This window comes from Homarus americanus, unplaced genomic scaffold (assembly GCF_018991925.1).
Source record: "Homarus americanus isolate GMGI-L3 unplaced genomic scaffold, GMGI_Hamer_2.0 scaffold31037, whole genome shotgun sequence".
NCBI classification, from domain to species: domain Eukaryota; kingdom Metazoa; phylum Arthropoda; class Malacostraca; order Decapoda; family Nephropidae; genus Homarus; species Homarus americanus.
In genome coordinates, this window is record NW_024722227.1 from 26,039,409 (window position 1) to 26,052,001 (window position 12,593).

At 37.9% G+C, this 12,593-nt stretch overlaps 1 protein-coding gene across 1 annotated transcript in view; it reads left to right on the forward strand.

The window, feature by feature from the left end:
• Positions 1-12,593, forward strand: part of LOC121862666 — a 104,318-nt gene that overhangs the window by 13,332 nt on the left and 78,393 nt on the right. Inside the window, exons 14-22 of the mRNA XM_042360985.1 lie at positions 324-456; positions 998-1,167; positions 1,617-2,075; positions 2,860-3,826; positions 4,879-5,111; positions 5,419-5,511; positions 6,382-6,501; positions 10,022-10,216; positions 11,602-11,778. Of these exons, the coding sequence (XP_042216919.1) occupies positions 324-456; positions 998-1,167; positions 1,617-2,075; positions 2,860-3,826; positions 4,879-5,111; positions 5,419-5,511; positions 6,382-6,501; positions 10,022-10,216; positions 11,602-11,778 (2,547 nt within the window). The remainder of the gene's footprint in view (positions 1-323; positions 457-997; positions 1,168-1,616; positions 2,076-2,859; positions 3,827-4,878; positions 5,112-5,418; positions 5,512-6,381; positions 6,502-10,021; positions 10,217-11,601; positions 11,779-12,593) is intronic.

Consider the following 12,593-nt stretch of genomic DNA (forward strand, 5'->3'; position numbering starts at 1 on the left):
GTAATCTAGTGATCTTGTTACTTGTTCTATACACATGTTTTACTTGATACATCTCATCATGGTAGACACTGGATAGACTAGTGCCTGTTTACACTTGTCTGCTTGTTTCATATTCATCAAAATTTCTTTCCTGATTACAGTTTTTAAGGTTCTGTTTGACAATCCTAGATTGTATTCAGCGGTGTCTTTGTTGGATGAGAGTTTTGTTAAGACATCAACTTTATCATATTTACAGAGACGGACTACACCCACACAAGAATCGTAGAGAGAGAGTTTCTGTGCTTGTTATATCTTGTAACTATCTCATTGGTGTTCTTTTGTAGATTCTGGAGGATGTTGATGAGAAGGTGGATGTCCGGATAGCAGCTTTCCTGGCTCTTGTCCCCTGTGCCACCCACACCCCGGGCTTCTTCATGCGGATCAGTAACCTCTTGGAAAAGGAAGATGTCAATCAAGGTTAGGAGTTGTATTTATAGTGATTTTTAATTACAGTGTATTGATGACTAGTGTAATTGATAACCTAACCTGTGTGCTTAAAGAACGCAGTAGTTGAAGTGCAGCAACACATTACTGTATAGCATCAGCATCATCAAGGTGAGAAAAGACTGCAAGAATATATTTCTGAGTGCTCTATCATCCTCCTTTAGGATAGTGTACATATTGTACACCTCATTACTACAAATACCATTGCATGCTGCAAACTTTATTTTAGAGATGCTTTTATTATTTTTCTCAAACATTTGATAACAACTAATTTAGAACACATTTTTGCATGACACATTTCATATTAGGTTTATACTGTACTTTGCTTTTATTCTTTTTTAAATATTTAAATATTTTCTGTATTAATTTTATACAAACCTTTATAAGTATAAAGATAGATGGTTATACATGTAAGTAATCATTCAAGGAAGGTTCTGGTAGTTTGTTATAATGTACAATACAGTACAGTACTAATACCAGTATTTAAAGACTGTATCACTGGCTTTACCAACAGTTGGTTCCTACATCTGGACTCACATGTGCAACTTGGCAGAACAGCCAGACAACAGTGAACACAGCAAACAGCTGGCCAAGTTAATGGCCCAGCACAACTTGCATGACAAGTTTAACACCAATGCCTTCCGCACCTCCCGTAACTACCGCTATGCACAGTTTAGTGAAATGGTGAGTATGGTGTGTTTCACACAAAAACACCTAATTTATTTCATGTATTACCCTCATGGCATTTGCAGAATATTTTAGTAATTATAATATACAATGGCAGAGTGCAAAACCACTGTCTTAATTCTTTCAATAATGTTAGAAGACAGCAGTTTACAGACCAGTATATCTTTAATATAGATATACAGTATACTGTATACAGTAGTGATATCTTATGGTATCTCCTATGTTGTTGTGATGTATGAAAAATATAAAGTGATGAACAAATAAACCTACAGGGTAGTTATAAAATAATGTCTCTCCTACCTTGTGTTTCTGTGCTTCCAGAAATGAATGTCCTCTTACCTTGAGTTAACATTACTACATAAGGGTAATTTCTAAATTTTTCATATATTCCACATGTTAACAAGTTATTTTTTATATAAGCATTAAGTTAAAGTAACTTTTTATAGCTGAACCTGGGTGGAAGTGTAGATACTGATGTGATCTACACACCAGAGTCATACCTGCCCCGCCAAGCAGCCGTCAACCTGACCCTTGACCTGATGGACAAGTCTATCAACATCTTTGAGTTTGGCGGTGACTTCAGAGGCCTGGAAGACTACATCGAAAGATTATTTGGTAAAAATGGTTACTTTGAAAATGAGGGAATTCAAAAAGTGTTGGGAAGTCTTAAACCAAAGAATGATGTTCACCAAGAAAAAGTCGAAGAATTCCAGAGGCTGTACGATGAGGCAAGAACAAAGAATGAGTTGGAAACTGAGCAAGGAGACGAGGAGGAGCGAAGAGCCTCCCTCTACCTGAGAATGTTTGGTAATGAGGTGGTCTACCTGGACAATGTTCTTAACACTAACCCACTGCAGCTCCTGCAGCAGTTGATCCACGACTTCACATCTCCAAAGTCGTTCCAGGTAAGATTTTTTATTTTATTTTACATTATATTTTGCAAGACGTTTAAATTGTGTTTAAACAGAAATTGTATAACGAAACTTAGGAATTCTGCTGTAAATTTGTTTAGTTACGGTTAAAGATTGTGTCGACTTATTACCTAATGCATTAAGTGTGTGTGAGTGTTAGACTACTGTTATTTGTATTTATATATTTAAAATGGGAAAAATAACCTCTGTCTTATACTTCACTAAAGCAAATCTTTCTTGTGTAATCAAGTGATCATATTTAATGTACACTATGTACAGATAAAGAAAAATTAGATACTTTGATCTTATAATTTGGGATGAGGGGATAATAACAGAAATAGTAGTGGACAAAGTTGAAGGTGGGAGGGCCAGGGGAAGGCAGAGACTGAGATGGATGAATGAAATTAAAAACTGGGTCCCCAGAGATACAAAACCTTATAGGATTGGTAAACACAGCCAGAGTAAGTTAAAAGTGGAGGACTGTGGTCACCAACCCTCAGATATGAGAACGATATTGTACTATGATTGATTGATTGATGTTATTACATTCATGTTATACTGTCTCAAAAACATTACTCTTTTCAAGTTTGGTTGTATTGCATAATTTGCTGTAGGACAGTAATGAACTCCTAGCAGACGTGTACCAGCTTTATTTGTATTAATGCAGCTTTGAAATACCGGTATGTCAAGTGCTCGATGGGTTTGGTTATCTGGTTGCATCATTGAAAAGATTACTCTCACTTTCCTTTTTTTTTATTAATTTATTTATTTATTTCAGGTTGTGAACCAAGAGTTCTTGAGAGCAACATTGCTGGGTTTCCCACTTCGCCTAAAACTCAACGCTACTGGCTCAGTGACTTTCAGCCGGTCGGGCACATTTGAAATGAGAGGTTATCAGAACATTCTCATGGAGGGCAAACTCTCATCTTCAGCAGTTGTTGCCATGGATGAAATGCTCATGGTAGATGGATACACTTGCTCTAGTGGCATCAGGAGAAGAACAACACATCTGAGTCACTTAGATATTGGTGGTAAATTTTCACTTGAGGATGGACAGATTGTAGATGCACGAATTGACATGCCTAAATCAGAATTGGCAGCAGTGAGTTCATCCGTAAAAGTTTCCCTCTACAAGAATTTACAAAGGGACTGGGAAGAACAAAGATCTGAAACAGCAGATGAGGAGAAAGAAGAAAACTGCTTTCCAGAGAGTTTGAGTAATGCTCTGGGTGTTTCTGTGTGCAGTAGTCACAGTCATGGTGTACACGGAGGAGTTGTTCCTGGTGCCCCGTATGAAACACAAGTTACAGTGTCCAAAAGTGATAACTTTGACTATTACGTTTTATCATTTAGGAAACTAGGAAATACTGTTGAAGCTCTTTTTGACACCCCAGGTTCTTCTTATGATAGAAGAGTTAGTTTTCAGGTAGACGTTAGACCAGATGGTGCAGAGGGTTATATTGTGATACCCGGGAGGGGTGTAGAGGGGCAGTATGAGAACACTGGGTCATTTAAAATGATCAGCCTTCAATATCAGAAAAACTCAGAGCTTCAAGGAGAATTTGAATTATCTCTTCAAATAACAAAAGAAGGTATAAATACCAAGTTTGCTCCTAAGTTATTCCTGTCTGTGAAAAATGTCGTTGACGTGGACATAGACGGCTCTCTGTTGTTGGGTCCAGATGTCTTCAGAGCTGAGGGAAGCATTATGACAAGTCTCCAGGCAGAAGCAGCGAGGATCTTTGGTAAGTTTCTTTATCAAATGTTTAAGTTTGTCTATTTTTCTTTTGTCTCACCATCATCTGTTATTTAGTGTTTATACAGTTTGCTTGTATGACAGTATAGGTATAAACTTTATTAGCACCCAGCTGTTGATGGGTGGACGGATTATTGGGCCATGGATGTTGGGCCAAGGGACATGACCCCACGGACTTTGGGTCACGATGGTTAGGATCTTTGGGCCACCATGGTTAGGATGTTTGGGCCATGATGGTTAGGACTTTTGGGCCATGATGGTTAGGACATTTGGGCCATAAGTCCAAGTAATAAGAAATACAAAATAGATAAAATTGTTGACTAGGGGAAACCGGAGTTAAAATAAGTGAACATTATCACCCATATTGTATATTGACATGTTTCTTGGTGATGTGATGTAATGACCTGAAGGTTCCCAGGGGTATTAACGGGGATCGTAATATACTGGTTGGAATACAGTTTCTCTTTTTTTTTATTTTTTTATTTACATATCTATTAACAGTATGGTAGTTTTTCTTATAAATACTTTTCTCTTCTATTAAACATTATGATAGTATTTTATAAATACCTGTACGCATTTTTTTGTTGGTGTAAATCTCCATCATTATGCGTAATAAAATTTCATGGCCCAAACATTCTGAGGTCGTGGCCCATGACCCAAACATACATGGTTCAATTGTCCTGCCACCCTGTTGATGTTAAATACAGAATGATGTGTACAGCACAACACAGCACAACACAACACAGTACGGTATATAAGATAGTTTCTCCCATTAATTGTGTACATAAACTCTCAGTCATGGTCTGACTTGTTTTTGTCCGCTGAAATACACTCTCATCAGTGCGATGAACTTTATAGGGATAGTTAAGTTGCCAGAAATAAGTGCAAATATAGTCCATGTTAATGTTGACAAAATCAAAACAAACTCGGAAATACATGCTTGAATATGCACATACACAAATAACTCATTGTAAAATTATAGGAATATTAGACAAAATGTGATACCCTGTACTGTACTAAGAGTTTGTATCTGGTGTGCAGCCAAATGGGAACGAGGCGGTGGTCAGCACAAGGTTGAGGCTGGGTTCAATCTTGGACAAATGTTTATCAGCACTTATGCAACTCTATTGACAAGTCCTGAGAAAACGATGCTGCAGGCAACATGTGAATATGGCTCAGGTCCTGGTCAGTCACACTCACTGTCTTTTACACTGGATTCATCACAGCTGGTGGACAATGGGCAGAAAACAACTCGGGGTTACTTATCCATGCAGGTAAGCTACAGTCCTGTGAAGATGAAGTGTATGATTTAATATAGTGTACAGGAATATGTCATTCCACCACTTGTCAACTCACTTGCCATTCAGGTTTTGTTATGACCTTCAGTGTCCAGTGTTAGTACAGTGGGAGAAAACCTGCAGTGTTTGGGAGTATCACACAGAATAATATCCTTTTCACAGTAAGGATTGAATATGGGACACATTGGTGAGGCAAGTGTGCTAATGTATACTGTATCACCAACACAACAATTAGCTTCAAGGCTTTCTTTAGTTATTAGTAACCTTTTTGTCACATTGACAGTCAAGCCAAGCTGAAGCCTATGTGGATCTGGACTTCAAGTACCAACCTGGACATGCAGAAGCCAGCACAAACATCTCGGTTTTCAACACTGAGGTAAAACTTATTCTTTCTTATTAATCCATGAATTATACTATACTCCCCACTTTTGATTATTAAAACTATATACTGTATATTATCACAATAGCCACTTATATTATTGTACACGTGCACCAGGGAGGCACCATCCAGGTGAGAACAGGTAAGGTACCTCTGGCCCCTGACATGAATGAACAACTACCATGCACTAACTTCATGCTCACCATAGTTAATAACATCCCCAACCTTGCCTGACTGTGGAGTTAAGTTTGCATCATTGTATACTGTGTCAATTTTACCTGACATGTTTATTGTTAATGTACAGTAATTCCATAAGAGAAGAAAAAGAAAAGTAACTAACATTTGTAGATAATTATGAGCCATCCTTGTCCATGATGAAAATACTCTCAAGAACACCACAAATGCGAGTCTATATGTACAGTATTGTGTACAGTACTTGTCTGTGAATTATTCAGTCTTCAATATGTTTTTTTTTTGTAGCTTTATCAATTTTCCTTTAAAAATTCTTGACATTTGGATTAGCAATTGTTATATTAAGTCAGTTATCAGTACAAATAAGTCTTGTATGCTTGTGAGAAAGTTAGGAAGTAACTGTATGTATGGATGAGCAGTGTATCACAATGAGATTTCTACAAATGTGTAATAAGTTTGTCCTGTGTAGACAGTTTGTCAGGAACCAAAATAATATATACCCCAAAATTATAGAAACAGATGAATGTTTATTAAAAAAAAGTTAACAGTTTGATCCCTTCTGAAGGTTTAAACAAAACTTACAGATCCACTTTATGCTCATCTTAAATGTTGCTTAGTCATTGCTTACACTTATGTTTTCATTATTCCTTAATTTAAGAGTTATGTGTTCCTCAGGTGAGCTCTCAGCTGGTGCTCAAGAACATTAAGGAGGGAGACAAGAGAGACTTCCAAGTGACAGTCAGCTTTGCCAGTCCTCAACTGAACATCAACTATCTGGGTCAAGCTATATACAAGGTTAGTTTTACATAATTTTTTTTAATTTTACTACTTCATGATTTTTAGGAATCCCCACATATTGTAAAATTATCATTTCGATCATCCACCTTTTTTAAATGAAGGTCAGAATCGTTCAAAACACAACAAAAACCATCGTAAAAACATAATTTCAATCTAATCTGACCTAAACCTAATCTTGCTGGATGACCAAAATGATAATAATGCCCTTATTTCCCCTGAAAATTAAACTCCTTAATGCTAGACAAAGGATTAGGTTATTGGCCTGCTAGTCACTTCGATGGTTGGAGATGTCTCTTTTAGGAACTGTTGGCAAAAACTGGGCATATACTGTACAGGCACACCACCAGGAACTGATGGTCCAGCACCTCCTGTAGTCCGGACAAAATTACGAGAGGGCACTTAACTTCCCTCCCTCCCTCCCAGACTGGGTGAAGGTTGTTTTGGGCTTAAAGTTTTTATCTTATAAAATGTCACAGATTAGACTTAGCAGAAAATAACTTGCATTGCTGGAATCCTTGTAAGATGGTGATTAATATGAGTATAAACATCATATAGTTTGCACAAGAGATAAAACTTTTAGTCCTTTAGTGTAGTACATTTGAGTACCTGTACCTGTACAAGTTTTTCAACTCATATTTTTGGGAAGATATACAGTACATAACTTTCTTAATTTATTTTTACTCATTTGCATGCACACACCATCCTAAATACATATTGTGAAAAAAGTAAAAGAAATAATTATCATAAGGGCAAACCTGTACTCAAATGTACGTACTAAAGAATTACGAAAATTTGTGCCTTGTGCAAACTATGCGATAGTTTTACTCAAATTAATCACTACCTGTATCTTGCAAGAATTCCAGCAATATAACTTACATTCTGCTAAGTCAATTCAGTGACATTTCATAAGTGAAAAACTGAGTAATTTTCCCATCTGCTCCCAACACCTCCCCTCCCCCTCCTTCCTCCCAGCCAGGGTGAAGGTAGTTTTAGGCTTAAAGTTTTTATCATATAAATTATCACAGACTAAACTTAGCAAAATATAACTTACATTGCTGGAATCCTTGTAAGATAGTGATTAATTTGAGTATAAACATTACATAGTTTGCGCAAGAGATAAAAATTTTAGTCTAGTGTAGTACATTTCAGTACAAAGTGTGTACAGTAATGTTGCTCAAAATTATGGCTTTTTCATGTTTAATTTACATTTAATATTTGTTTAGTTCAAGTTTCTAGCAGCCCATGGTGCTTTAGAGACACGGGAGGTGTATAATTAGTGGATCAGAGGTGTATTGTTGAATTATTATTACCTGACCTCGGACCAATCCGGCAAAATGGATAATCCGGCAAGGCTTTGGAACCAAGGGTGCCAGAAAATCGGTGGTGTACCTGTACTGACTGCAGAATATTCTGTATTACACTAGTGTTAGTCAAGTCTGGTCTTGAATGAGCACACACTCGATGCCGTCACAGCACTCTCTGCCAGACTGTTCCAAGAACTCACAGCTCTCATTCCAAAAAAGTTTGTCCAAACAATTTTCTGAACTTGTGGCTTTTTCATCTTGAGGCTGTGACCTCTACTGGGGCAGGCATTTGCTAGTTTTTTGTGTTTTTTTACGGGGAATAGCCCACCAGGGCACAGGTCATCGCCACACAACATAGCCTAGGGGGCGAAAAAATAAGAGTAAAAATAAATTAAAAATAGAAAATAATTTTTTTTTATTAATATACACCACGAAGATGCTGGAAAACCTGCTTTTTGAAATGAGACAGATTGTAAGAGTATGGAAACACACAAGAAGGCCGAGCATTCCACAGTTTGGCTGTGTGAAGAAAGAAGGATGTTCTACAGGTATGAATACTTGACTGAGGTTATTTTAGATTAGGTTAGGTTATGATAGGTAAGGTTTTGTTAGGTTATGATAGGTAAGGTTTTGTTAGGATAGCATTAGGTTGTTTAATCATCAGGTGAATAAGTTGGGGTTCCTGATCTTCTTGAGATCCCAGTTTTATTTCATTTCTGGTAAGTGAAGTCACATGTGTACTCTGAGCCTTACAAGGATTAAAGCAAATCTGTGTATGAAAATCTTTAGTGTAATATTGGTAATTAAGACATTCATATAAGTATGAAAGTACCATATGTACAGTATTGTACATAGCAGAGTGGATAGTGGATGCTAGTGTGCTACAGTAGATGGTACAGGACAAAGGCAGGTCATTCTGTATTATCATATCACCATTTGGCCTGTCTTCATCACAAGCTCAAGACAACAGCATCTACTGGTGAGTGCAGTACAGTACTGTAGATAGTGTACAGTTCACTATTAGTATACATTATTTTATTTATTTACAATACAGTATAGTCTCAGTTTACGCGGTCAATTAAACCCGTGGAGGTCCACGTAAAACGAGAAACGCGTACGCGAAATAACAGAACATATGGGATTAATTGAAATAGAGACTGGGCCGAACTCCAGACTACCCTTTTTCCGACACAATACGTACGTTGTAGTAAAAATAACATCTTAATTTTATGATGGTAGCCACACACACAATTAATATTTAAGAGAAATATAAATAATATTAGGTTTTTTAACACTTACGTTAGTAGAGGAGATGGCTGGGCACACGGGGATGGGGGGTTGGTTCTGAGGCAGAGGGCAGATTATTGGCCCTCACCTGTATCACTTGTATCACCTGTATCACTATCCACCACAGAGGCTAGCAGGGCCTCCTTGTCAAACCCCTCAAAGTCCATATCCTCACTATCACTATCACTGACTTGGGCTGGCTGTGGTGGGTAGCGGGTGAAGAACTCGGTAATGTTTTGTTGACTGGGCGACCTAGCACGCACCCTGCCCGCGCCGCTTTGCGTAAATGATGAATGTAACACTTAACTAATAATTGCCGCGTCTGGCCAGGTGCCGCGTAAATGACCAACCGCGTAAAGGAAATTCGCGTAAATCGAGACTATGCTATATATTGTGCATGTACAGTACAATGTATGTGCAGTTCATGTACAATTCTGTGTATGTCTGTGCGAGATGCGTAATTTAGCCGCTAGGAAAACTTTCCTCAGTACCTGGAAAAATTCGGTATGTGTGATTTTTTCCGGGATAAGAAAATTTATCTCCATACCCAGAAATTTCTCATTGCCGGAACAGCTCTGCACCAATTATTCCAGGTAACGGGATATTACTTATCACTGAGGTCGTGTGTGCAATAGGTAAAGAACATTGGAAATATATAAAGTGAAGATTTATCATAGACTGTTGGTTGATGAGTTTATCTTGCTGTAAGAGGAAAAATGCAAAGTGATTGAAATGTTGGGTTTTCCCTGCAGATTGTCGGTCAGCTGTGGTCTAGACAACTAAACCAAAATTTAATTCATAATAAAAATATTGCATGATATGGTATATACATTATTCTTTTAAATTTATATGTAACAAAAATAGTTTTGTGTACAAAAATTTGCATAAGTCCCATTCTTTCTAAAACTAACAGGAAAATTTTTCAGGTATCAAATCAAGCTGGACTAGTCGAGGCGGAGGTCAATCTTGGATCACTGCTGTTCTTCAAGCTTGCACTGACTTCCTTACAAGAGGATGACCCACTGCATTTGCTCAGTGGATTCCACTTTCAGATTAATGATTTTATAATTCAGTCTGGATACAACATTGACCTGAGTAAGCCAGACCAAGTTGTCATTCTGGTGAGTATTGCTATCATCTTTTTCTCTGATATAAGAGATTGATTAGTATAATTACAACAAAATTTCCATTTTACAATACTGTACTACAGGCATCCCCAGGGTTACGGAAACTCGGTTACGGAAATTCACTCCTACGGATTTTGTAAATTATGACCAATAAATTCAGGATACGGACAAAAAATTCGCTCTTACAGAAATTGGGTAAAATTTATTTTGAGTGGATTTCTTGGTGGTTGCTACAATACTGTACAAGGCGAGGCAGGAGCCAGTAGTGCCCCTCTGTCTCCCTCTCAGTAAATCTGATTGCACCACCTTACCTCACCACCTCACCTAACGTAGCACTCAACATCGTTAGTGGTAAGTTAAATTCAAGTGTTTTGCATATTTATGATCATATTGTATCATAAAATAATCGATGTGTTAAAAAAAATATTACTTTCCTTCTTAAATGTGCTTGTGTTACGTCTTTTGCAGATAATATTTCCTTGCAAACTCATCTCCAATTATATAATGGAAGTCAATGGGGGAAATTGGTTTCGCGTCACGAAATTTCACTTTACGGACAAATTTTCAAGGACACATACCTTCCGTAACCTGGGGGATGCCTGTATGTTTATTAAATTTGGATGTTGGTAAATTATCAGAGGGTATAATGTTTAAAACTTCTTGGGAATGGATATGCTTGTGAAGGATGAAGATGGTTGGTTTGAAGTGACAAGACCTTGTTATGAGAGGGGAACAATATAGTAGAATGCACCACCTACTTTAGTAAGAGTGAATGAAAGATCCCAATAAGAGGAGGACCTGTGCTGCCTCTTGGTTTTTGCCACCTTATAGGAGTAAAAAATTTAAAAAGAAAAATGGGATTTGCAGTGCCATCTACTGTATGTGATGATTGATAGTGTGTTCCATTCTCCAAGGCCATGGTCGGAAATCTCAACCCCCTCACGGTCTTTCAACGCAATTAGCATCATTTACAATTTCACCCCCTTGCAGTCTTTAGACACAGGTTGTGTCAGTAACAGTAATGGTTTTTCTATTTAATAAACATTGGGTAGAGCAATCCAGAGCCAAATTGCATCCCTAGAGATGCATCTGCCAGCCCACGAAGCTAGTGGAAGGAACATAGGTGGTCCACTGTTCCCTCATTTCTGCTTATGGGAGGGGTGCTCTTAGTGTGAGATATGGCTGAGTAGGAGAGGCTCCATCAGCACTAGAAAACTTAGCATTAAAATGTGCGCCAAAAGACCATGAGAGGGTTAAATGATTACACAAGGTGGCCGGTGTGTAAAACAAATAATCTTATTTCTATCGTATGTCAGCAGTATATTAATATGTATGCTGACTTAATATTTACAGTATTTCAAAACTTTTAAAACTTGTAGATAAGCAGCACCGTTGGACCATTAATTGGAGTGTTGCACCTAGAGGCAGAGTACAACCCTCAGAAACCCTTCAATGCCTCGCTCGAGGCCTACGCTGGCTATGACACACAACAGGCTGGGCTCTCTCTGCTCACCTCCTCTGACCCTGACTGGCAACACTTCTCTGGTAAAACAAAAGTTAGTATTAGAAGATGGGTTAAACACTACTCTCATATCCATAATAAAATGTTGATATGTCAAGGGCAGATGCAGCCCCCTCCCCTTTTCATCAGAAAATTCCAATACTTTTTCTCTATTGTAGTACAGTAGACCCTTGCCATTCGCGGGTTTGCGATTCGCGATTTCGACAATTCGCGGTAAGCAGATGGTAGCTATGGTGGCTAGTTTGTAGGCCTTTTCCCGCAGGACAACGATTCACCCCACGCAGCATCTTGTGTTGTACTCTCAAAAGTTTAGTGTTTCTGTGTGAAATGGCCCCTAAAAGACTGCCTAGTGCCAGTGCTAGTGATGCTACTGGAGTGAAATGACCATGACAAAGAAAGTTGAATTACTGTATTAGATAAGTTAAAAGAGGAGACGAGTTGCTATTCGTGGTTTTGCCAATTCATGCCATTTCTTGGAACCTATCCCTCGCGAATGGCAAGGGTCTACTGTATTGTATTTCTTTAATGCAGTATTGTACTCAGACATTTTTGTGTAGTAAAAAGTAATTACTGTACTATTGACCTCAGAATAACTCATATCAAGTGCAAATGGCTTCAGAATTTCCATGTTCCCCCACCCAAAACTTCTTGGACCCCCCCCCACTTTTTTTATATTCCTGGATCCTATCCATAATAGATGCACAGATACTGTATTGCAGAGTGTTGAGGAATTTTGACCACAACTGTATATTAAAGCTCCTATTTATGAACATTTATTTTACCTGACAATTATCATAGAATTTCATCCATTAGACTGTATAGTACTGTATTTTCATACTTTATTAATGA